Here is a 22,649-nt window from a genome sequence, read left to right as displayed (position 1 = left end):
AAAAATGGACTTGGGCCACTCAGATGGAAAGGTTTAAGCTATTTATTGGAATGGCCTAAACTATGTCTAACGTGACAGCACCTGAAATTGAAGGCGACAACACAAACCATGATAAGCTTGTTGACGAACCCGATCAACTGGTTAACGATGGAGGTGACTATCAAGAAATGCCAGCACGCAGAGAAATAAATATCCATCCAAGAAGAACCGATCAACATGAATCTTGTTAGAAACTATCCTACGGCTAGTCCATCTGAACCAGCTGCCATAAGAAGGAAACCTAAGTCACCTGGGAGCAACGTAGATAAGGTGATTCAGTACTTAGAGTGGGAAAATAAACCTGTTCTATATGCAACAGATCACCTGATGCTTGGATATTCGGAAACTATAGACTTTCACTCAGGCAAGGCAAACAGACGTCAAGTTCAAAATAGCACAAATAATAAATCAGGCTGAATTAGAGCAGATCCAGGAAGAAAACCTCTCCAGACCATGTAGCTCTTCTACGGGATCTTGGGTTGACTTGGGACTCAACTGCCTTACTTAGGCAGTACAGTGCAATCTCGCTAATCCGGCAGTATATCGGGATTGGTAGTGTCGGATTACCGGAATTGCCGGATTAATGGATGTATGGGTAAAAACGTACGAAAAACATACAAATGTACATTGAAATTTATTAGGAACCAGTTAAAGTATAGTTTAACATAAGTAGAACGCAAAAGTACAATTGAGGAGCTGGGTGCAAAAACGACCTGAGCAGCATCGGGTCGTTTTTGCGTAAAACATCTTAAATACACGGCCTTTTAATTCCTAACATTTTGGTGTTTGTTTCATTCCAATATCTTTGAAATTGGCTGAACCGTGGGTTTTTTTTTGCAGCAGTGTTTGACTTGTTGATCACCTGTTGGACGTAAACACTAACACTTTGCTGTCTGCTGTGTTATTGTGAAGATTGTTTGGTTATGCGTCCATCGTTTTATTGGCGTAGTTAATAAGTGTCTTTTATTAGTGAATAATTAAGTGTCTTTACAGTTCTCATCCATGGAAACTGACAATGAAATGTCTGATGAAGAAAAGTCTGATGCTGAAATGTCTAATGACTCAAGTGAACTTTCAGAACATAGTGATCCTGGACCTTCGCGTAAGAGAGGGAGACGAAAGGAACGTGATAGCAGTACGTGGAAAAGAAATGTAAATAAAAAGAGGCGAGCTGAAGGTAAATCATTTGTTAAAAATACAATAAGGGGAAATGTTAAAGTTAAGGGTAAACAGTTTTCTGTCGTAACAACATGTTGCCCAAAGAAATGTTGTGATCGAGTTTTGAGAGCCCAACAAAATAAGATATTTGAACATTTTTATGCATTGGGTGACAAAGCAAACCAAAACTTGTATTTATCAGGATGTATGTTGAATAAGGACATTTTGACTCGGAGTACTAATGCAACAAAACCTATTGAAGCATTGTGGGAGTACAACATAAATGTACCAGAACTTAACGTAAGACATGCAACATGTCGAGAGTTTTTGCTTAAACTATTTCAAATATCTTCTAGAAGAATACGTACTGTTCAGGATACTCTAAAGAAAGGGAGCCTAGATTTTAAAGAAAAAAGAGGTACTCATAACAACAGGCCTACCGAAATAGATGACTCTGTGTGGAATTTGGTAGAAGAGCATTGGGTCTCATTACCCAATACCCCTTCACACCACGCTGCAAAAAAAAGCAAGCGACTCTATTTTGATAATTCCTCACTCACTGTTACAGCGCTTTTCCACTTGTTCAAAAAATATTTTCAAGAAAAAACAAACACACCTCTCTCCAAGATGAAATACAACACTTACTTTCAATACTTCAAAAAGAACTCTCCCTACTCATTTAGAAAACCTAGGTCAGATACTTGTGACATGTGTGAAAAGCTCAACTTTAAGTTAAAAGAAAATCCTAGTGACATGAACACAAAGACTATGTTGCAATTACATGAAAAAAAAGGTTGCTGCTTATAAAGATTTAAAAAATAAAATGGTAGAAAAAGCAAAATCTAATGACACTCACAGTCTATTGTTGGAGTTTGACTACGGTCAAAATTTGCCACTGCCAAAATTGACAGTAAATTCTGTATTTTATAAAAGACAGCTGTGGTATTACGTGTTTAATATTCACTGCCATAACAATAACTCTAGCACTATGTATACCTACCTAGAGACTGAGTGTACTAAAGATCCAGACACTGTAGTTTCTTTTTTGTACCACTACATAGACAACAGACTAAAAGAGAATAAAAACTTCAAAGAAATCATTTTGATGTCAGACAATGCTGGAGGTCAAAATAAAAATCATAAAATGCTTATGTTTTGTTCATTTCTGGCTGTAAAGTTCAAAATTAAAGTTAGCCAGTTATTTCCTGTAAGAGGCCACTCTTACTGCCAGTGTGACCGCAACTTTGGGGCCTATTCAAACGTTTTAAGAAAAACTGCGAGAATGGCCACAACTCAAGAGTATGACAAAATAATTTCCAGTAAGTCTGAGCTGGTTCATGGATATCAACATTTGAAAAACTGGAGTGCTTCGTTACTTGACTACTTCTTAGAATACAAGAATATAGTTTCAAAAAAAACTTCTTTCAAAATCCACCAATACTGCAGGCTCCAGTATAACCCATCAGGGACCATCTCAGCCTCCTCCAGCTACCTCGGTTCATTCATCCCATTCAACTTCCTTGTAAAGGGGGCCAACCTGAACCTTTTTATCCCTGAAGATATTCCTGGTATGCCAAGAAAACAGTTAAAACCAGCAAAAGAGAAAGACTTAACAAGTCTGTTCTGCTTTTTAAGTGCAGAAGAACAGTGTTGGTTCAATGATGTCATTGAAAAGCCCAAAGTAGATGACAATGTGGTCGCAGAAAACGAAGAAAGTGACATTGAAGAGGAGTCGGACTATGAAAACATACTCGCCTATGAGTTTCCTTAAACATTGTTCACTTTTCAAAGTTTAAAAAAACATTGAAATATGATCAGTTCAATTTTGAACTAATTTTTTCATTAATCCTTAATTAAGTTAATTTCTAACAAATGCTTTATTTGTATTTTTATACCAATTTGAATTATTAATAATAATAATATTCTTAAGACTGCAGTGTTTTAGTGCCATTATTTCAAACAGTATCCTTGTAATTTTTCCCAACCTATACTTTTATGCAAAAATGACACGTGACACTAGCTACTATTATGTTTAATAACTTTGGTATAAAAAATGATATCACTTAGCAACAGATATATTCTTTAACTAGAAGAATATAATGTTACAGAATATTACAATGTACAGCACTATAAAAAATATAATAAAAAGAAAAAAATCATGTCTAACTTTCAAAGCCCGTTTTCTCAAAACTCACTTTTCAGACTCAGGTCGTTTTTGCACCCAACTCCTCAATTGGAAAATAACTAAATACACAATAAAACGTAATAAACAAACAGTACAGTATGCCTAATCTGGCTGTGAAATAAATAACGGAAGGATACAGTACAAAAAATTTGAAAATCAATATGTAAACTTACATACCGTAAAATGAAAAATCTGCATATGCTTATTCATTACAGGCAGGAAAAAAGTCTTCGATAGTTTTTTGTTTTTTAGCATCAAATGAATGCTTCAATACTTTTTCTTGAAGTCCTTTGAGTGTAAGGAGTTCAGAAGCTGACGCACTATTTTCGTCCGCCCAAGTTATAGCCGTGGTGAACGCACGCAGCTCCTGATTAGTGTTTACTGTCTGTGGAGCAGCTGCGACACAAACAGTTCCCCTCTCCCCTTCGCTGTCGAGTATGTCTGCTACTATCTCGTCGTCTGTCATTATTTGGTACAATTGTTCTTCTTCCTCCCCGGTGAACCAGTCATTTACATCAGTTTGCGTCAGGTCATTAGGATCATCCACAAGCTGCTCAATAATTGCGGCTCTTAAGTCATTTAGCTCAGTTTTGTTGTTCAGAGTCACTTTTTTCTGTTTTTCGTAATCCTGTAGTAACGTCAGAGTAAGCCACAATTTTTTCCATGAACAGACAATGGTTTTCGTTGAAAGTTTTTCCCGTGCACTAGCTAAGTTAAAAACAACGTCTTTAAGGTTAGTGTTCTTTAGTGCTGTAACAACACTCCCCTCTTTTGACAAAATACTGTACAAAAGGGTTTTTTTGTAACTTGTCTTTACGGTTTGGATAACGTTTTGATCCATAGGTTGTAGTAATGGAGTAACACTTGGAGGCAAAAATAGTGCACAGATGTTGCCATCCCTTAATTCGTCTGCATTAGGATGCCCAGGGCAATTATCGAGAAGTAGCAATGCTCTAAGAGGCAACTTCGGTTTTTTCAAACATTTCTTGACTGATGGAACAAAGCTGTTATGAAACCATTCGTTGAAGAGAGTCTTTGTCATCCAGCCTTTTGTTTGGTTTGTGTATTCCACGGGCAAATTTACGTTCTTAAAACACCTGGGGTTTTTTGATTTACCAATCACGAGCATTGGTAATCTATGAGTGCCACTGGCATTACAGCACGGCATAAATGTGATTCGGTCTTTTGCCAACTTGCGGCCAGGTGCGCTTTCTTCAGCTCTGTGAACAAACGTTTTTTTTGGCAAAAGGCACCAAAATAAGCCACTCTCGTCCGCGTTATACACCTGATCTGGGGTCAAGTTCATTTCTTCAACAGTTGTTATGAATTTTTCTATAAAGGGCTCAACCGATTCTTCATAGCACGACAGTCTTTCACCAATTAAGCTTAACAGTCTAATCCCGAAACGTCTTTTAAACTTGTCCAACCAACCTACATTGGCACGAAAGTCGTCCTTCTTCATTATTTTGTTGTAGAAGAACTTGGCTTTTTTCCATAAGGATGTCACCTGAAATAGGTGTATGCTTGCTTCTTTCTTGTAATCTTCAACTTGGGGAAACTCACCTGATTTCAAGGTTTTTCTTGCAACAGCAGATTTCTCACTAGGCCTACTTTTGAAGAACGATTCAATTTTGTCCTTTTTGTTTTTAATGTCGTGTACTGTTGCACGACCAATGTTGTATTCTTTGGCCAAATGAGACAACTTATCACCTTTCTCTAAACGTTTTAGAATTTCGTACTTTTTATCGATTGTTAATCCCCATCGCACGCGCCGCGGAGCGACACTCCGCAAGTAGGTATATTTGTTGTTAGAATAGTGGTCAGAATGGGTTGAGCCTTGAGCCCGCGTGTAGCTTTCTCCCTCCATCTGTAGAAAGACGTGGCGCGCTTGTTGGGGCGTGTACGTTCAGTCGCGACTGAGCAGTGACATTGAGAACATCCCCGCGGAGTGACGTTTCCGCATGCGTTATTTTCATTATCTGATATAACGGAGTATCGCTCCGCGGCGTTCTACACTGCATTCATCATTAGAGTCATCACTCTTCACGTTCAACCTAAAACTGGAGTACTTTTAAGGTAAGTAACAAGTTTTTTCTATACATAAAATCTGTAATTTTTATTTTATAGCCTGAGTATTCTTTTACTCATAAAAGATGTTCTCAAACCAATAAATATGTATGTCAGAACTTTGTACCTAATTACTTTGTATTATACTTCTTATTTTGTTTCAGATGCATGAACCAGATGAAGAAGAAATTCTTCGACTTCTAGGAGATGAATGAATGAATGAATAACGTTTATTCCAGCAATTTATATATACATATATACAATCTTTCTTAGATGAAATAACTATTATTTTATATATACAGCAGCTTATGTATAGAAGAAATGTAAAATGAGTAAGAATAGAAAAATAAGTGTAACAATACTGGAAAGCCTACATGGGCAATCTGCCTGTGCGTAGGCCTGGTTGCATCTAGCCGCCAACATAAATTATAAATATACGCTGGATATAACTGTAATAGAATAAGGTAAAGAAAAAGATAAAGGGATGTATGTCTATTGCTTCTTGAATTTACTGTAAGTGATTGTTTTTATTCAAGCGGTGGAAAATAAATGAAATAAAAATGGTATGTGTGGCTAAAACTAAATGATCCCTTTATGACGGAGTGAGATGAGAGAGAGAGTGTGTGTGTGTTCGGTTATTAATAGTAACAACGTCATGGTCAAGGGTCAGGTCCCCTGTACCCGGCAGTGATAATGATCTCCGCCTCTGATACGCCTAATTGCAATAGCCACTCATTGATACGATTTTTAAAAACTGACAAGGATTGTGCGTTAAAGAAATTATAAGCGTGAAAGAATCTAGAAACATTTCTGAATAGTATATTTGATATGTAATACGAATTAGTTGTGGAGAAAGATCTATATAGTTGTAAAGTGACTATTCCTGTGTCACGGGCATATCGGGTGTTATATGAATGGGGAATTTCTGAAAAAATAGAGTGAAAATGTGAGAAGATGTGAACTATGAGAGATTTTATAAATAACTAACGAACTGTAAGGATTGATAATTCTTTAAATAGAGTGTCAGTAGGGTAACTGCGTTTTTTATGAAAGGCGAGTTTTAACAACTGTTTCTGGCATAAAAACAGTCTGTTTAGAGTTGTTTTACTAGCTCCCCCCAAGCGATATTTCCAAATGAAAGCATAGACTGAATGTAAGCGTAGTACGCCAGCTTTATTTCACTTACACTAAGAACATCGCTCAGCTGTCTGAAAGCAAAAATCAACCGACGTAATTTTTTAACTAAGTAATCTATATGATATGACCATGTCATCCTATGATCAAAAATAACTCCAAGATATTTGTAAGCTATTGTTTTATCTCTGCTTTCACATGTGCATAAATCATTGAGATAATTTCCACAGCTATGAATTGTCAAATTTTTCAAATGGTAGTCACAAATAGGGCAAAGAGATATTGGCAAAAATTTTGTTTTTAAAATATTAAGCGTTAATACGTTTTGATCAAACCATTTCTTTAACGTCATGAGATCACTCTGAGCTTTCCTTTGCACTTCTAACCAGTTATTACCGTTTACAAAAATTAAAGTGTCGTCTGCAAATAAAAAAAGTTTACCATTTAAATTTATTTTCGAAATGTTATTGATATAAATTAAGAACAAAATTGGTCCGAGAGTACTTCCTTGAATAACTCCATAGTCCACTGACAATGGATCACTAGTCACCCCGCAGACAGAAACATATTGAAATCTATTACTAAGGTAGCTTGAGAACCACGCAAGGGTGTTTCCACAAACTCCAATAGCATCTAATTTGTTAATTAATTTGTCTCTCTTTACCGAGTCAAAAGCTTTCTTGAGATCTAGAAAAACAAGCATTGAGCGATTACTTCTCGAAATAGAAGCATTTATTTCTTTATTTAAGTCAAATAAGACATCGTTTACATTTTTATCGCTTCTGAACCCATACTGACACCCACTCAAGATATTGTTTTGATTAAGGTAGGATACTAATTGTTCTTTAATTATTCGCTCTAATATCTTGGAAAATATGCTAAGTAAGGAGATCGGTCTATAGTTGCTTTTATTGGTAAATTCATCTGATTTATATAAAGGGAACACTTTAGCCATTTTAAAGGTATTAGGAAAGACACCCAATAAAATACTTAGATTAATTAAATGGCACAAGGGTTTAGTAAAGAACTGAATATTTGCCTTGAGAACATCAGCAGAGACACCATCAAAGCCGGGCGCAGAGCCCCCCCGCAGTGCTTTCACGTGACGTACAACGTCCACCTCAGTCACAGTATTCAGGGTAAACTCACAGTCTAGTCTAAAGTCAGCGTCATTCACAATCGGCACCCCACTCGAATCGATCGCATCCGCCAACTCCTGCCCCACGTTTGCAAAAAAAGAATTGAAGCTGTTTGCAGATTTCTGTATTACATCGGAAGTAATATCAGAAACCGCTGGCAGATGTTCTTTTATAGGAAAGGAAGAACTCTTGTTAATTTTTCCACTTAGCTCATTTATTACCGACCAGAATAATTTGGGATTATTTTTTGAACTATCGATTTTATCGCGATAATAATCTCTTTTCGCTCGCTTTATAGAGCTACTGAGCTGATGTCTAAGATTCCTATAATCGGTTTTTAATTGTAAATTAAAAGGTTGTTTTTTTACAGATTTACTAAGTTTATCTCTACGCCTAATCAATTTAATTAATGCCGAAGTTATCCAAGGTTTTAATTTTTTAAGTCTGGTGGTTCTATGAGAGATTTCTTTTTTAGCTGCGGACATAGTGTTGCAAACTATATTTATAAATTGCTCGGAACAGGAGTCAACATCAGCGCAACCCAACACGGGAGCCCAGTCGACACGAGCCAGGCTGTCGGTGAGAAGAGTGTAGTCGATGTAAGAACGAGGTGTATTGTCAGAGTCAGTGGTAGTAATGTCTCGTGACACCGAGATAGTCAGGCCGGTACTGAAGTGATCGGTAATGTCAGTGTGGACCACAGCTGTTCTCACATGATCCATGTTAAAATGTCTTACAAAAATATGGTCCAGGCAGGAAACACGGTCGTCAGTTACTCTAGTAGGTTTATCAATGCATTGCTTAAGTCCAGCACCCTCTAAGCAGTTTACATATCTGTCCTTATGTTCTGTAGTTCCTAATAAGTCCAAATTTATGTCACCAAGAAAAATGCATGTTTTGTAACATTCTATGTCTTCGTAAAAGTGTTCTAATTCGTCTATAAATAAGTTCAAGTCACTATCAAAAGTTCTGTACACAGCAAGAATATTATATTGTTTATTTAATAAGGTAAAGTCTAGTCTGAGGCCGTAAACGTCACCTAATGTTATCTGAGTGGTAGTTACTGATAAGCGCTCGTTAACTAAAATAATAAGTCCGTCATTTTGATTCCGTTGTTTCTCAGTAGCGATAAATTCAAAGCCTTGAATCCTTGTCCATTCCTCACCCCCCCTCAACCAACACTCTGACAGAAATATTAGATCTAATTGTTCAAATATGCTACTCAAATATAACATTAACTGATCAAAATTCTTAGAAAAACTTCTTATGTTACAATGGAAAATTTTTAAACTGTTGCCACCACTATTATAAAAGTTAACACATTCCTTGTATGAATCTAACTCCAGACAAGATAAATTTAAATAGACATCATTGTCATCATCACCCTCCAATGAAACCAGTTTTGCACAAACCCACGCACAGCCTGCCCGCCTAGTCATAAAACGGCTTAATACAATTTGTGGCATTAACTACAAGACCACAGATCTATGTACAACTATATAATTATAATGCTAATATATACATACATACACATACATACATATATATACATATACATATATATATATATATATATATATATATATATATATATATATACATACATATACACACACATATACATACACATACACACATACATATAGAAATCAACATTAACATAAATACTAATAATACATTTCAGATTACATAACATATATAAAGGAAACAAAGTATTTGAATATAATGAATCACTAATTTAAATTATAGTATTTACTTATCCAATATTATTTTTACTTTATAAAATATATAAACATAAAAGTTTTTTTTTTTTTTACTTGCATCCTTATTATAAGAGTAAGAGAACTTACTCCTTAATATCCTTAATATATAGTAAGAGAACAAAACACAAGAAGAAATCTCAACGCGATAATTTTGAAATGAATATATATATTAGAAAATATTTTAATTATGAGAAACATATTTAAGGGAAGTAATTTATTGTTTTGGAAGTACACAATGACATTATATTATATAAATAAATTAGCATTGGCATATCATATTATATAGCCATACTTATGCATAGACAGGCAGAAACAGTGGTTAGACATAATATAACAGTAAAGAAGTATTAATAACTATTAAACATATCGTTAAAATGTATAAACTTGTTAGCTTGTCTGCACCTTGCTTATTTGCCAGAGTTCCTAGAAACTACTATGTATATATAATTTTAATGACATCACAAGAGTAACATTTTTACATTTATTTAATTTAATTATTGTCGCTGCAACAGACTTGTGTTTCCTATTACTTAATAATATATGGCGCTGTAAAGAATCTTCCAATAAGGTATCAAATTAAATTAAACTAAAATATGAATGGAACTGAAGGTAAACAAACAGAAACCTTTGTTTACAGAAATCTGGCCTTAAATAATCACAGTTAATATTATATGAAATTGGGGCATCGGATAATTCAGAAGACAATGTTCAAGAAAGCGATCACATGTCACTGAGTGAGGAGTCAGCTGAAGGCAGTGATAATGAGCCAGTTTTAAACCAATCTGTTCTTGAAAACGAGGAGGATAATGGCCAGGACATTCGTGGCAATGAGGTAATAAATAATGTTATTACTAATGACCTGTATGTCGCTGACGATGGAACTGTGTGGAGAATGACACCGGATCAAAATTGGAGGGTCAGAAGAAGACCGTGTGATCTTCTACGACATCTACCTGGCGTTCGTGCAGATGCGCGTAATGCTGAAAGCACTTTGGACGCACTGAAGCTATTTTTTACCGATGAAATATTACAGGAGATGTACAAACATTTATATTTCTAGCCAACGCCCTAATTTTACCAGACCCCGAGACGCAAGTGACATAACTGTTGTTGACTTGAAGGCCTGTTTAGGGCTGCTTTTCCTTGCAGGCTCCATGAAGCTATCTCATACAAGACTTGAGGACCTATGGCGTACTGATGTTACAGGCATAGAATATTTTAGGCTGACAATGAGTATTAACCGATTCAAGTTCATTTTAAAATGCTTGCGGTTTGATGATTATAGGACCAGAGGTATGAGGAAAGCTACAGACAAGCTTGCAGCTGTGAGATTTCTTATTGACAAATTTAACAACTGCATGAAACATTACAGTTTATCTGAAACAGTAACCATCGATGAAATGTTGGATGCTTTCCGTGGGCGTTGCAGTTTTAAACAGTATATTCCAAGCAAGCCCGCCAAATACGGTCTTAAAATATTTGCTTTGTGTGATGCTAAGATGTACTACACAAACAATGTTGAGGTTTACTGTGGGCGGCAGCAACCAGGACCCTACTTATGCGGAAACTCGTCACATGAAATCGTAAAACGTCTTGTGCGCCCAATCTCTAACAGTGGCCGCAATATAACCTGTGACAATTGGTTTGTGTCAATACATTTAGCTCAAGACTTATTGGAAAATGACAAGCTTACTCTTGTAGGTACAATTAAAAAAAACCGAAGGGGAATCCTAAACTTCATGAAAGAAGTAAAAAATCGCCAAGTAGATTCAAGTGTTTTCGCTTTTAGAGAAAATACCACACTTGTCTCTTACAAACCAAAGAAAAACAAGGTGGTCTTAGCCCTGACAACACTTCATTACGAACGAGATGAAGTGGAAACTGATGAAAATAATGAAGTGCACAAACCAGCAATTATTACATTTTATAATGCAACAAGATCAGGTGTAGACAAAGTCGACGAGATGAAGTGCTCGTATTCAGTTGCAAGAATAACCAGGAGGTGGACATTAGTGGTATTTTTTTCATTTTTGAACATTGAAGGCATCAATGCCTATGTAATACAAAGGCCAACAGTGGAAACACCAACCTGCTGAGAAAAGATTTTCTTGAAACACTGGCCAAAGACCTACTTGATGACTACATCAGAGCAAGAGTTGCGAAGACAAACATCCCAACGTCAATAAGATTACGTCTGGGGGAAATATTGGGACTGCCAGCAACTCAACCAAATCATGTACTGGATCATAGGGAGAAAACTCATGGAAGGTGTAGCTTTTGTGACAGAAAAAAGAACAGACCAACCCGATTCACATGTAAGGGATGCCACAAATATTTGTGTACGGAACATATTGAAAGCTATGTGTGCAGGGACTGTGTGCCAAAGTTCAAATGATAGAACAAGGTTCAGATTCTAACTGAACAACATTTCTTAAAACTTTTCTCAAGGCATTTAGGTTTTTGATAGATTTAACATTTAGTTAATTATAAATTATCTGGTTGTAAAAATACTGTATTTGTAAAGTCTTGAATAGGAAGTATGAACAGTTATTGTTTAGTCATGAATAAGTACTAGAAATACAAGACAAAGACTGACATGCTGGTAAGACGTTATTCATTCTACACCAAGTTTTCTAAGTGAAACATAACTTTTACAATATTTTAAATTAAAATTATCTTATTTTATTTTCTCTATTATGCTAATAATGTTTATCATTATCATTTATATAAATTCAACATGTGATTGTTTTCAATTATAATGTTAGTTGTAGATGAATAAACTAACTTTCATAAAAACTGATCGTATTTTTATTACAAAACACGCATGCATACACCCACCCAAAATTGAAAAAGCATGTGTAAACACACAATTAGAAGTTTAAATACTAAAAAGGTTTACAAAATCTTCATAGAATTAGGATTTGTTAAGAAAGTGAAAAATATATCAATAGTGGAGTCACACTCCGCGCGCGTATGATTGTGTAAGAGCCCTTTAATGCATGCGTTTTTGTACGGACGTTAAAAAACCCACGTTTTTAAATACATTGGAACATGAGCGACTTTATCCACTCTCGTCCGTTTTTACAGCTCTTGCGTTCGACTTCCGTTTCTAAAACATTTCGCAGTGTTTTAGAAACTGACGTCAAACGCAGTGACAGACGTTTGCTCAAAGTAGGCTACACGGTAGTATATGGCCGCATTTATGCAGACGCACGTCAAACGTGCGTTCCCCACTCCAAGCCGCAGTGCAGCCAACCGCCTGCACTCGTGTTGTCTGCACTGTGGTAGTTCTGCCAGGCTGTCATTTTGTCTTGTCTGACCACGTTGTCTTATGTTGCGCGTAGTTTAGTGTATAATGGAGGGAATTAATACAGAGTTATTAATTGATGAAGTTAAGAAGAGAGAAGCGATTTGGAATTCTTCTTCGGAGAGTAGGCATCCCCCTACTTGGGCGCTAACATGGGCTCTTATGGGAGGGAGAAATTCCCTTATGGGCGGGAGAAATTCCCTCCTCACACTCTTAAGCCCCGTTTACACTGCCCGAGCATTCGTCGCAAACAGGAGTGACGAACGATCATTCGTTCGAGGCTCAGGCAGTGTAAACAGTTTCGGCGAGCCGAGCAAGGTCGAATCGAATGCTCGTTCGTGCTCGAGCCTGATCCGCCCGATGTCGGTTTTCCGGCGAATCATCAAAGGGATGCTCGTTCACCGCTCGCTCAGTGTAAACACCTCGGGTTTTCTTCGAACAGCGTTCACCGAATTCTGTTCTTGCCTACTGGCTGTCGAGTTCACACGTCTCCCATTTCGAGTGTGGAATTCCTTCTTTAGTTTATTCTTTGTAGTAATTTTTCGTGAAAGCAGCATGGAGTGGGAGAATGAAAAGTGCTTCCTTTTAGTTTCTCTCTATGAGGGGCACCCATAGCTGTGGCAGCCGAACCACAAGCTGTACTTCAACAAAATTTTAAAAAAAATGACGCTTGGGAAGCTATAGCGACGCAGTTGGAGACGACATCCGACACCGTCAAAAGCAAAATAACCTACTTGTTGGCTTCCTTCAGGAGGGAGAAGAACAAGGAAGAAACTTCAAAAGGGACTGGAAAAGGTAAGTCAGCCTTCTTCTAGCAAATTTATAGCTTTTTCCAGTGAAATTCATAATTTTTTCAACCAAATTCATAAATCTTTCAACCAATTTCATACACTTTGAATACACCAATTGACAATATTATTTTCAAGAAATCATAAATAATAATAAAAATAGAAGGTGATCATCTCTTAATATATAAAAAGTTAAGTATCTTTATTATCGTTATTATAATATAGAAAATAAAAGGTGGAATGGAAATAAGATGTTGTGATTTGCAGCCAGACGGTGCATTGTTCTCTGAATAGTACACCTATGTTTTCGGTTCAACGAATTGATAATTAAATGTACCTATTTTTTATCAGGTGCAGACGAGATCTACAGGAGCAAATGGTTTGCTTACGAAGCTTTTGGGTTTTTGAAGGATAAGAACAAGTGCAAGGAAACCATCAACTCATGTACTTCACAAAACGCTTCAAAGGAGAATGATTCACAGGTAAGCTCACGAATTACACTTTTTTACCTGCATGGCTTATTAGAGATTCATTTTTATGTACTTAAGCTTGAAATGCCTCCTAATAGATTCAGGTATAATATGCCTCCTAGGTAGTACAATAAATAGGTAATGAATCAGAATCAGAAAATTTATTGTGGTAAACATTTTCACAAATGCGACACAACGTCATGCTTAGGCTTAATGATTATTTGACTAATTACTAAGTCTATCTACCTGACTTAACAAACTAACAAACTCTTCAATATTGTAACAGCAGAAATCCAACAACAAACATTTAATTTTCAATTTAAAAGGTCTTAAGCTAAGTTGTTATGCGCAATCAGAATGCTATCATGCGTAATCGTTTTGCCATGATACGGCTCCATTTGTCATGAAGTATGTTGCAAAGGAGTCGCGGATATCTTTAGCAGTAGAATTTGATCTCCTGGGTACTTTTTTCAAACCAAGAAGGGATGCCGGAGCCACCTCATTTCTCCAGGTACCAGGTGTAACCTCTCCATTTTCCTCGGTATCCAAAGCACCCACTGGGCAATATAAACGTGACGAACTTGCACTTCTACGTAGAAAATTGTGGAGGTAAACGCAGGCCATTACAACCCACTTGGCGTTCTCAGTTTCCAAAAGCAAAGGTTTCCTTAGCACACGAAACACAGAAGCTAAAATGCCAAAAGCATTCTCTACCACCCTTCTGGCCCGGCTCAATCGGTAATTGTAAATTCTTTCTGGGGACCCTTGTGGATGATAACCAGAGTACGGTTTCATCAAACTGTCACTCAATGCAAAAGCATCGTCCCCCAAAATGACGTACATGACGTACGGGCTGGGGATACTCGAATTCGGCAGTGGAGATGGTGGGGGAAGTTTCAAGTTGCCCTTTTCAATATTGTCGTACAACTGAGAATTTTTGAAAACTCCACCATCTGAAATCCTGCCTTGACATCCAAGGTCCACAAACATGAAGTTATAATCAGCGTCGACAAGCGCAAATAATACAAAACTGAAAAAGGACTTGTAGTTGAAGTATTCGCTCCCGCTTTTGGGCGGACATTGTATTGCTACATGCTTTCCGTCGATGGCTCCAACAGCATGGGGGAAGTCCCACTTCTCTTCAAATTTCTTGGATTCGCATAGCCACTGTTCTTCATTTTCGGGCATCTGAAATGAACAATATTTCTTATTACGTACACCCATAGCGTCAAAATTAAATTATATACCTACACACTATTAAATAACTACAATTAAATTTTTATAGCGGAACCAATAGTTTGTAATAAAACCCTCAAGTATTTTAGTTAATTTGCTAATTCATTTCTTCATTTTTAAGGTTGAGCTCATTCAGGAAGAGGACGACAATACAAGTGAATCTGCTTCCCAAATTACTCAAACCCTCCCTCATCAGCAATCTCAAGAGATACGATCGGCTTCCAGTCAAACGGCACTGGGTTTTGCAAAGCCTACTCCAATGAAGCGCAAAAGAACGCCAGCCTCTCCACGGTCTCAAGTTGACGAGGTGGTCGGCATACTGCATAATGCTGTGAGGCGTGATGCTTGTGATGTGTATGGTGAGCATGTTGCGATGAAATTAAAATCTTACTCCAAGAGGACACAAGCGTTTGTCCAGCACCACGTCAACAACATTCTTTTCGAAGCCGACATGGGCCGCTATGACGAACTTCCTCATCAAAATCGCCGGTTTATCTCATCAGTTTTCGCCGAATTATTCAGCCTCTCCGTCCCCTGCTACTACGTTTTCGTCAGCGAATTCTGGCCCACCTTCTCCGGCTATTTTACTACATCCACAACAGACTACACCAGAGTACAGTGGGGACTCTACTTCACCTCTGTCCTCTCTTCCTACATACCACCATCTAGAACCTCAACCCCCCACCACAGACCATTCACATCAATCAAGCAGTGATGATGCAGATCCGCTCGCCTCCGTATTTGCCTCGGATCCTGGAACTGGGGTACCCTCAGAAGCAGGAACATTCTTTTCCTCGTTCTGTTAAAATATTCACACGTTTGCACTTTATTCAATAGTTCCGTTCAACGTTTTTCATGTACTTATTCCAAATATATATATTTCCAAAAATAAAATTATATTATACATTTTTGTTCTTACCTTGACATACTCCTGTAGTGCTTCTACGATGGCCCGACAGACTTCAGGAACAAGTAAAGAAATTGTAGGCTTTGAAACCCTGAAGAGATACATGAGGCTACCGTACGAGTCACCACTTGCTAAAAATCGAAGAGTTATCGCCAACCGGACTGATGCAGGAACGCACTCTCGGAAGTTGGTGTCGGTTTTGGCAATTTTCCCTTCTATCCTTCCCAATATGATGGCGAAATCGTCTAACGACATTCGGCTGAAGTTTTCGGAGAGCCCTCCGTGGTCTTCTTTCAAATCTCTCAGCAAAATAGTGTGGTTCCTCTTTTTCAAAAATGAAGACACGCGTCGCCTTTTCCTTCCTCGCGTTTCCTCCTGTAACAGGATGAGGACGGCCGCAGCGGAAACCGCAAGTTTTGACAGTCCGGGTGCCATCATCAATATTCACTGCAAACGCTCACGAGAAACTGATCGACACAAATGCTCGAGCAGTGTAAACAGAGGGCTCGTTTGCGTTCGTGCTCGTTGAAAACCGGCGAGCTACGATCACGAATGCTCGATGCTCGGGGATGTTTGGGCAGTGTAAATGGGGCTTTATCCTATCAAAATGTTCCAAATCCTATCGAAATTATCGTGTTTTTCGGTAAAATCGGTGATTTAGGGTGTCAAAATCGGTGATTTGGTGGGTCCTCACTCTTGTGCTCACTACGTGAGGGAGAGAAACGAGGGACGGAGGGAATTCCAATATGGCGGCGCCCATATATCACGTGATCCAAAAAATCCAATATGGCGGCGCCCATGTATCACGTGATCCAAAAAATCCAATATGGCGGCGCCCATGTATCACGTGATCCAAAAAATCCAATATGGCGGCGCCCATGTAACCTTTTTTCCGGCGCCTTTTTTTCTGTCAACAAAACCTCACTTTTTCTTGGCGGGAACCAAGAAAAAACCAGTACGACAACTACACACTCCATTTTTGGAACCGGTGGCGGGAATTTCAAATAAAACGACTTAATAAAGATAAGCTATTTATTAAACTAACTAAATATAGTAGTGGTCACCGCCTGTAGCCTCCGGGTCCCTTGCGGTTACCTGTAAAAAAAAATCAGACAACTTAGTTTCAGTTTAGTTTGAAACATTACATTTATTTTAAAATAATATTGTTAGCAAACACTTTTACAAATTACTAACATACTGCCAGTTAATCATAGCAATTAAAGTACTTGAAATATTTCTGTGCGCAAACCGCCTTCTTAAAAAGTTAAGATCTATCCAAAATAGTTAAATTATAACTGAACTGTATTTTAAATTTAAATCTTACTGTCTTGCCAAACAACTGAACCTTCAGCACTACAAAAGTATGAAGCGAACCTGTTCCTGTACACATATATGCTGCCTTGGCCCCTCGACGCATTTGGCAACTTGGTATTTCCTGTAGGTCTGATAATCCATTAATAGTCAGTGTATCTTTGAATCGCACACCGTCCCTATTTCTGACATAGTTGTGCAAAGCACAACAGGCATTTATGACTGCCACACAAGTAGAATACTTCAGATTTAGTGGTCTATGGAAAATCCTCCATTTATTTGATAATATTCCAAAGGAACATTCAACAAATCTTCTGGCTAAAGTCAGTCTGTAGTTAAAAATTCTTTGTTCCCTAGTCAAGTGATTCCCTGGGAATGGCCGCATTAAATTCACAGACATACCGAAGGCTTCATCCGCCACAAATACGTATGGCAAAGGTTCTGTTTCTTCTGATACTTGTTGAGGTTGTGGTATATGTAAGGTTCCATTAACAACAGCTTTTTGAAAAGTCGAATCTGAATGAATGCTTGGTTCAGCTGACTTTCCAACGGCATCAATCATCAATGTATATACAGCGGTAGTCACTGTCTGCTACGGCCAATAACACAATTGAAAAATAGTTCTTGTAATTGTAGCAGAAAGAAGCGGAATGTTCTGGTTTGATTACTCTGATGTGCTTCCCATCAATGGCACCCAAACAATGCGGAAAGAACGCATTTTTTGGAAGTTCTCAGCAGTTTGGTACCAATATTCAGTGGTGAAATTAGGGAAAACCACGCCCTTGAGACAATCCCAAAGCACCGCACAAGTTTGTGGAACAATAAAGCTTGCTGTTGTTACACCAATCCTGAACATGTAATGTAAGTCTGTGTACGAGCAACCGCAACCCAAGTACCTGCAACCAAATATGTAAGTTTAATTTTAAGGTAGGTAGCCTATTAACACAAGTGTTCTTTCCAGGCAAAGACCTTCAGTCAAAATGGAGGAGCATTAGAGACGCCTACGTTCGTTCTGCCCGTGTTAAGAAAACTAAATCCGGACAATGCTGTAAGAACATTATACGTTACATATATGCAAAGCACCTTGAATTTTTGAACCTTTCTGCCTATCCACATCGCACGGAGTCGTCTCTTGCAGAGGAAGACAATTGAAACGATGAAGAACGCATAGAGTAAGGTGACAACAGTGAGAGTGAATCACAAATGCAACATGATACATTGGTTAGGTCTTCTAGCACTATGTATAGAAAAAGAAGAACCAATTTTGAGCACAAACTTGAGAAATACATTGATATAACAACCAAACGTACAGCCTCTTTGGAAGACAATAATTCAGATGACATGGATTTTTTTAAATCGTTATTGCCAATGTTAAATGTCATGCCGATACAAGAGAGAATCAAGTTCCGGAGGGATGTGTTGAACACTTTGCTTGGCTATGCTCAACCACTACAGCCACCAATACCATACATGTTTCAGTTCGCTTCCTAATCACCCACTCCAGTGCAAACTCATCCGTTTCCTGCTTCCGCTAACCACAACCATCCGTACCCACACCAAATGCCAGCACACAACTACCAACAACCTATCAACTACCAACAACCTAACAACTATCAACAACCTAACAATTACCAACAACCTAACGACTACCAACAAACATCCCAGTATACAGCAATGACTACTCCACAAGCATCACACAACTCAAAATCTTCCCACAGTGGAAATACTTTCAGTGAAATGAATAATGGACCCCAGTCTACTCTCTCGTCTTCTTCGCAGACTGCACCCATTGCACAGGATCTGGAGAATTGCAACCGGAACATTGAAAGTCCTATTAGTTGTTCTAATATGTCAGATGTAGACTCCAATTTTAGTGAAAATGACTTAAATTAAATATATTACTATAATTAAAATACTTAGAAGAAATTTAACTGTTATTGACTTAATAGTAATATTGAATTAAATAAGAGAATGAAAATAGTAATTTTATTAATTATTGCCACCTTAAATCTTTATAAAATAATACATAAACAGTTTACTTAACCCAACACCTGGCACACCAACTGGCAGGCCGTTTTTCGGCATTTTGCAGACTATTTTTTATCAAATTCAAAAAAATTTGTTTTTAATAGTAAATTAACCTGTATTTGGTTTTATTTTGTTCATAATAAAGGATAGAACACGTTTATGTTAAAAAAATAAAAATAAATTTTTTAAATATATTATAGTAGTTAAAGAATTTATCATCGTGTTCACGTAGTAGTCCATACAAATTCCTATATGCACCATCCGAGTATCTGGCATTGTTTATAGGGTGGGCAGAGCATCTTCTTTTACGTTTTTTATTTACAAAGTGCCTGTAAGCAGCGTACAACACAACAGGGTCCATGACAATACAATAAATATTATTGTGGTAGCACTGCTACCCCCACCATCAATCTTTGGCATACGCACGACAGAAAATTCAAGACGCACGATATAAAACTGAAACGCACGTTACAAAATTTACGGTCCGTTTTTTAACGTCCGTACGAAAACGCATGCATAAAAGGGCTCTTAACTCAACGTCACGCGTGTTACGTCACATGTTTACGTTTTTCCGACATCGCACTCAACTATTATAAAATATCGTAATAACACACACGTCAGCGAAACACAAACACAAGCAAATACGTCAACGGAACGAAGCTGTATACAGGTAGTACTGTGGCCAGAGCGCAAGTAGGCAAGCAACTGACTAGTGATGTGACGAGTCGAATAGTTCTACTCGGTCAACTCGAGTCAGACTCCACTCGAGTCGACTCGAGTGACAATTCCGTTCTATTCGAGTAGAGTCAACTCGCATTTCGTATTCTATTCACTAATCACTATCCCACCCCAAACCAAAGGGAACCCGAGATTGGACGACTCGGTACGAACTCGTCCGGCTCGCTCCGACTCGTTACGAACTCGTCCGACTCGCTCCGACTCGTTACGAACTCTTACGACTCGCTACGAACTCGTCCGACTCGCTCCGAACTTTTAGCGCGATCCATCTCTTGTCAGACAGATTTTTTTTTTTTTTTTTTTTTTTTTTTTTTTTTTTTTTTTTTTTTTTAATAAGGGCATAAAACACGCAGGTTATCAATGCCCGTAGGGTTAAACGGACACCTACACTTTGAAATATGGTGTCACGTTATCAGTACAAGGAATAAATAGCGGATCGCTGTGTCAAATAACATTATCACATTAAGACTATAAGAAAAACAACAACAGTGGACGGAGGACTAAAACTAAATAACAAAATTAACCGAGGGGCTGTAAAGGGGCCCGATAGTTAAAATATGTCAGATAAATAATAACGATAATAAATATAACAAAAATCTAATGCTAAAACTAGGTAAGTTAGTGAAGGAAGGTTGTTAAAGGGACCCACCCCTCACCAATAATAAATAACAAATCAATAGAAGGACAAAAGTGCCCGTCTCCTTACGTGACACCTACATATTAAGATAGTGGTGTCTCTCACCTCACAGAAATTTTTTTTTTTTTTTAATTTTTTTTTTACTGTAAAGGGGGTTTACCCTTGATTAAAACACAGAAATTCTCCTAACGAAATTTAAAAGATATGCACTTAGGCGGTGCTAGTTAAGAGCCTTAAAACTAAATAACAACTCAGGGGTGAACTGTAAAAGGGCTCACCCTTACCTAAAACTAGCGGTTTAAAATGTTTACTAAAACTAATCAGGTACTATATCACTCATATTCTGGACATTAATTTAGTGCTCTCCAGAAAACTAAAGAGCTTTGTTAAAACATCTTCTTTGTCACCAAGCAACTCATCTAACCGGCCTGGCAAACGATGTGCTCTCCTCTGCCCGGCGTAGAGGCGGCAGTCTATCAACACGTGGCTGACGTTTAACGCCATATTACACTCCGCACACTGCGGTGGATCACCACGGCTCATTAGGAAACTGTGAGAGAAGCGAGTGTGTCCGATACGGAGTCGACACAGTACAACCTCCTCTCTACGGTTAGTGCGGTAAGCAGTCGACCAAGGCTTTACTGTGTATTTAATCTGCCGAAGTTTGTTATTGGTCACTTGATCCCACGATACATTCCACTGATGTTGTAGTCGTGACTTTACAATCGGCTTTAGATCGGACGCGATTGATCGCCTAGTACATGGAGTCAGAGAGATTGCCTCCTTTGCTGCCCTATCTGCGATCTCGTTACCAGGTTATTCCGGTATGTCCCGGTACCCATAGTAACGTAATTGCGATACCCCGCGACATCATCTCGCTCAAAGCGTAGCGGATCTTACGAACCAGGACATGTTTGGAGTACATGTCCTTGATAGCCAGAAGACCGCTTAACGAGTCCGAGCACACTACCACCCTATTTGTTCTTGGACATACAATATTTAAAACGCTTTCAATATAGCTGTTAGTTCTGCTGTGTATATTTGAAGATTCAGGAGTGAGGCAGAATTTGTACTCTCTATTGGAAGTGACAAAGGCACAACCCGTTCCTGCCTCACTCTTTGAGCCATCCGTGTAGATGACATCGCAGGGTGAACAGGATGACAAAATTTCTCTACAGGCGCTTGTGGACAACAGTTGATGCGTCTTGCTTGTCCAACTGTAATAACGACAGTATTACATTGGGAGTTCTCACTGTCCATGGTGGCCTATCCATCTCGTGACATACTTCAACATCAATCGCTCTCATGTCCACTTCTGCGAGATGTAACAGGATTCTAATGCCAAAAGGTGCGGGGGCATTAGGTTTATTGTGGTACAAGGGAGCAAGCGATGTGTCTAGGACTACCTCGAAGGCCGGATTTTTCTGGCCTTGTCTTGATTTTAAATTTAAAAAATAGTTCATAGCCAATTGAACACGTCTCAAAGATAGGGATAGCTCACCACTCTCAGCTAACAGACTGACAACGGGGCTGGAACGAAAAGCCCCAGTAGCCAATCTGATGGCAGAGTGATGGATTGAGTCCAACATTTTAAGGGCTGTTGGCTTGGAAGAAGAATAAACCTGGGATCCATAATCAATACAAGATCGAATATATGCCTTGTAAAACTGAAGCATGCATTTTCTATCTGCACCCCACTTCGTTCCGCTTAAAGCTCTCATCGCGTTAAGTCTCTTTAGGCA

General features: G+C 38.1%; 1 protein-coding gene across 1 annotated transcript; it reads left to right on the top strand.

The window, feature by feature from the left end:
• The first annotated feature begins 10,209 nt into the window (after window positions 1-10,209).
• LOC124370165 lies at window positions 10,210-16,001 on the top strand. Its single transcript, XM_046828458.1, has 5 exons — window positions 10,210-10,317; window positions 12,694-12,769; window positions 13,408-13,587; window positions 13,932-14,062; window positions 15,408-16,001. Exons 1-5 carry the CDS (start codon window positions 10,210-10,212, stop codon window positions 15,999-16,001), a joined length of 1,089 nt encoding a protein of 362 aa, XP_046684414.1.
• Window positions 16,002-22,649: the final 6,648 nt, after the last annotated feature.

The sequence above is a fragment of the Homalodisca vitripennis genome, unplaced genomic scaffold (genome assembly GCF_021130785.1).
Source record: "Homalodisca vitripennis isolate AUS2020 unplaced genomic scaffold, UT_GWSS_2.1 ScUCBcl_6;HRSCAF=292, whole genome shotgun sequence".
NCBI classification, from domain to species: Eukaryota; Metazoa; Arthropoda; class Insecta; order Hemiptera; family Cicadellidae; genus Homalodisca; species Homalodisca vitripennis.
The sequence above is the reverse complement of the archived record's forward strand: the minus strand, read 5'-3'. Positions and strand labels throughout refer to the sequence as shown.

What these genes read in the sequence shown, in the direction of transcription:
- LOC124370165 (XM_046828458.1), top strand. Translation starts at nt 10,210, where the DNA reads ATGTCACTGAGTGAGGAGTCAGCTGAAGGCAGTGATAATGAGCCAGTT. An exon ending in AGGACATTCGTGGCAATGAG is followed by an intron (nt 10,318 to 12,693) that starts GTAATAAATAAT and finishes GCATTTATGCAG; the next exon opens with ACGCACGTCAAACGTGCGTT. An exon ending in CTCGTGTTGTCTGCACTGTG is followed by an intron (nt 12,770 to 13,407) that starts GTAGTTCTGCCA and finishes GGGCACCCATAG; the next exon opens with CTGTGGCAGCCGAACCACAA.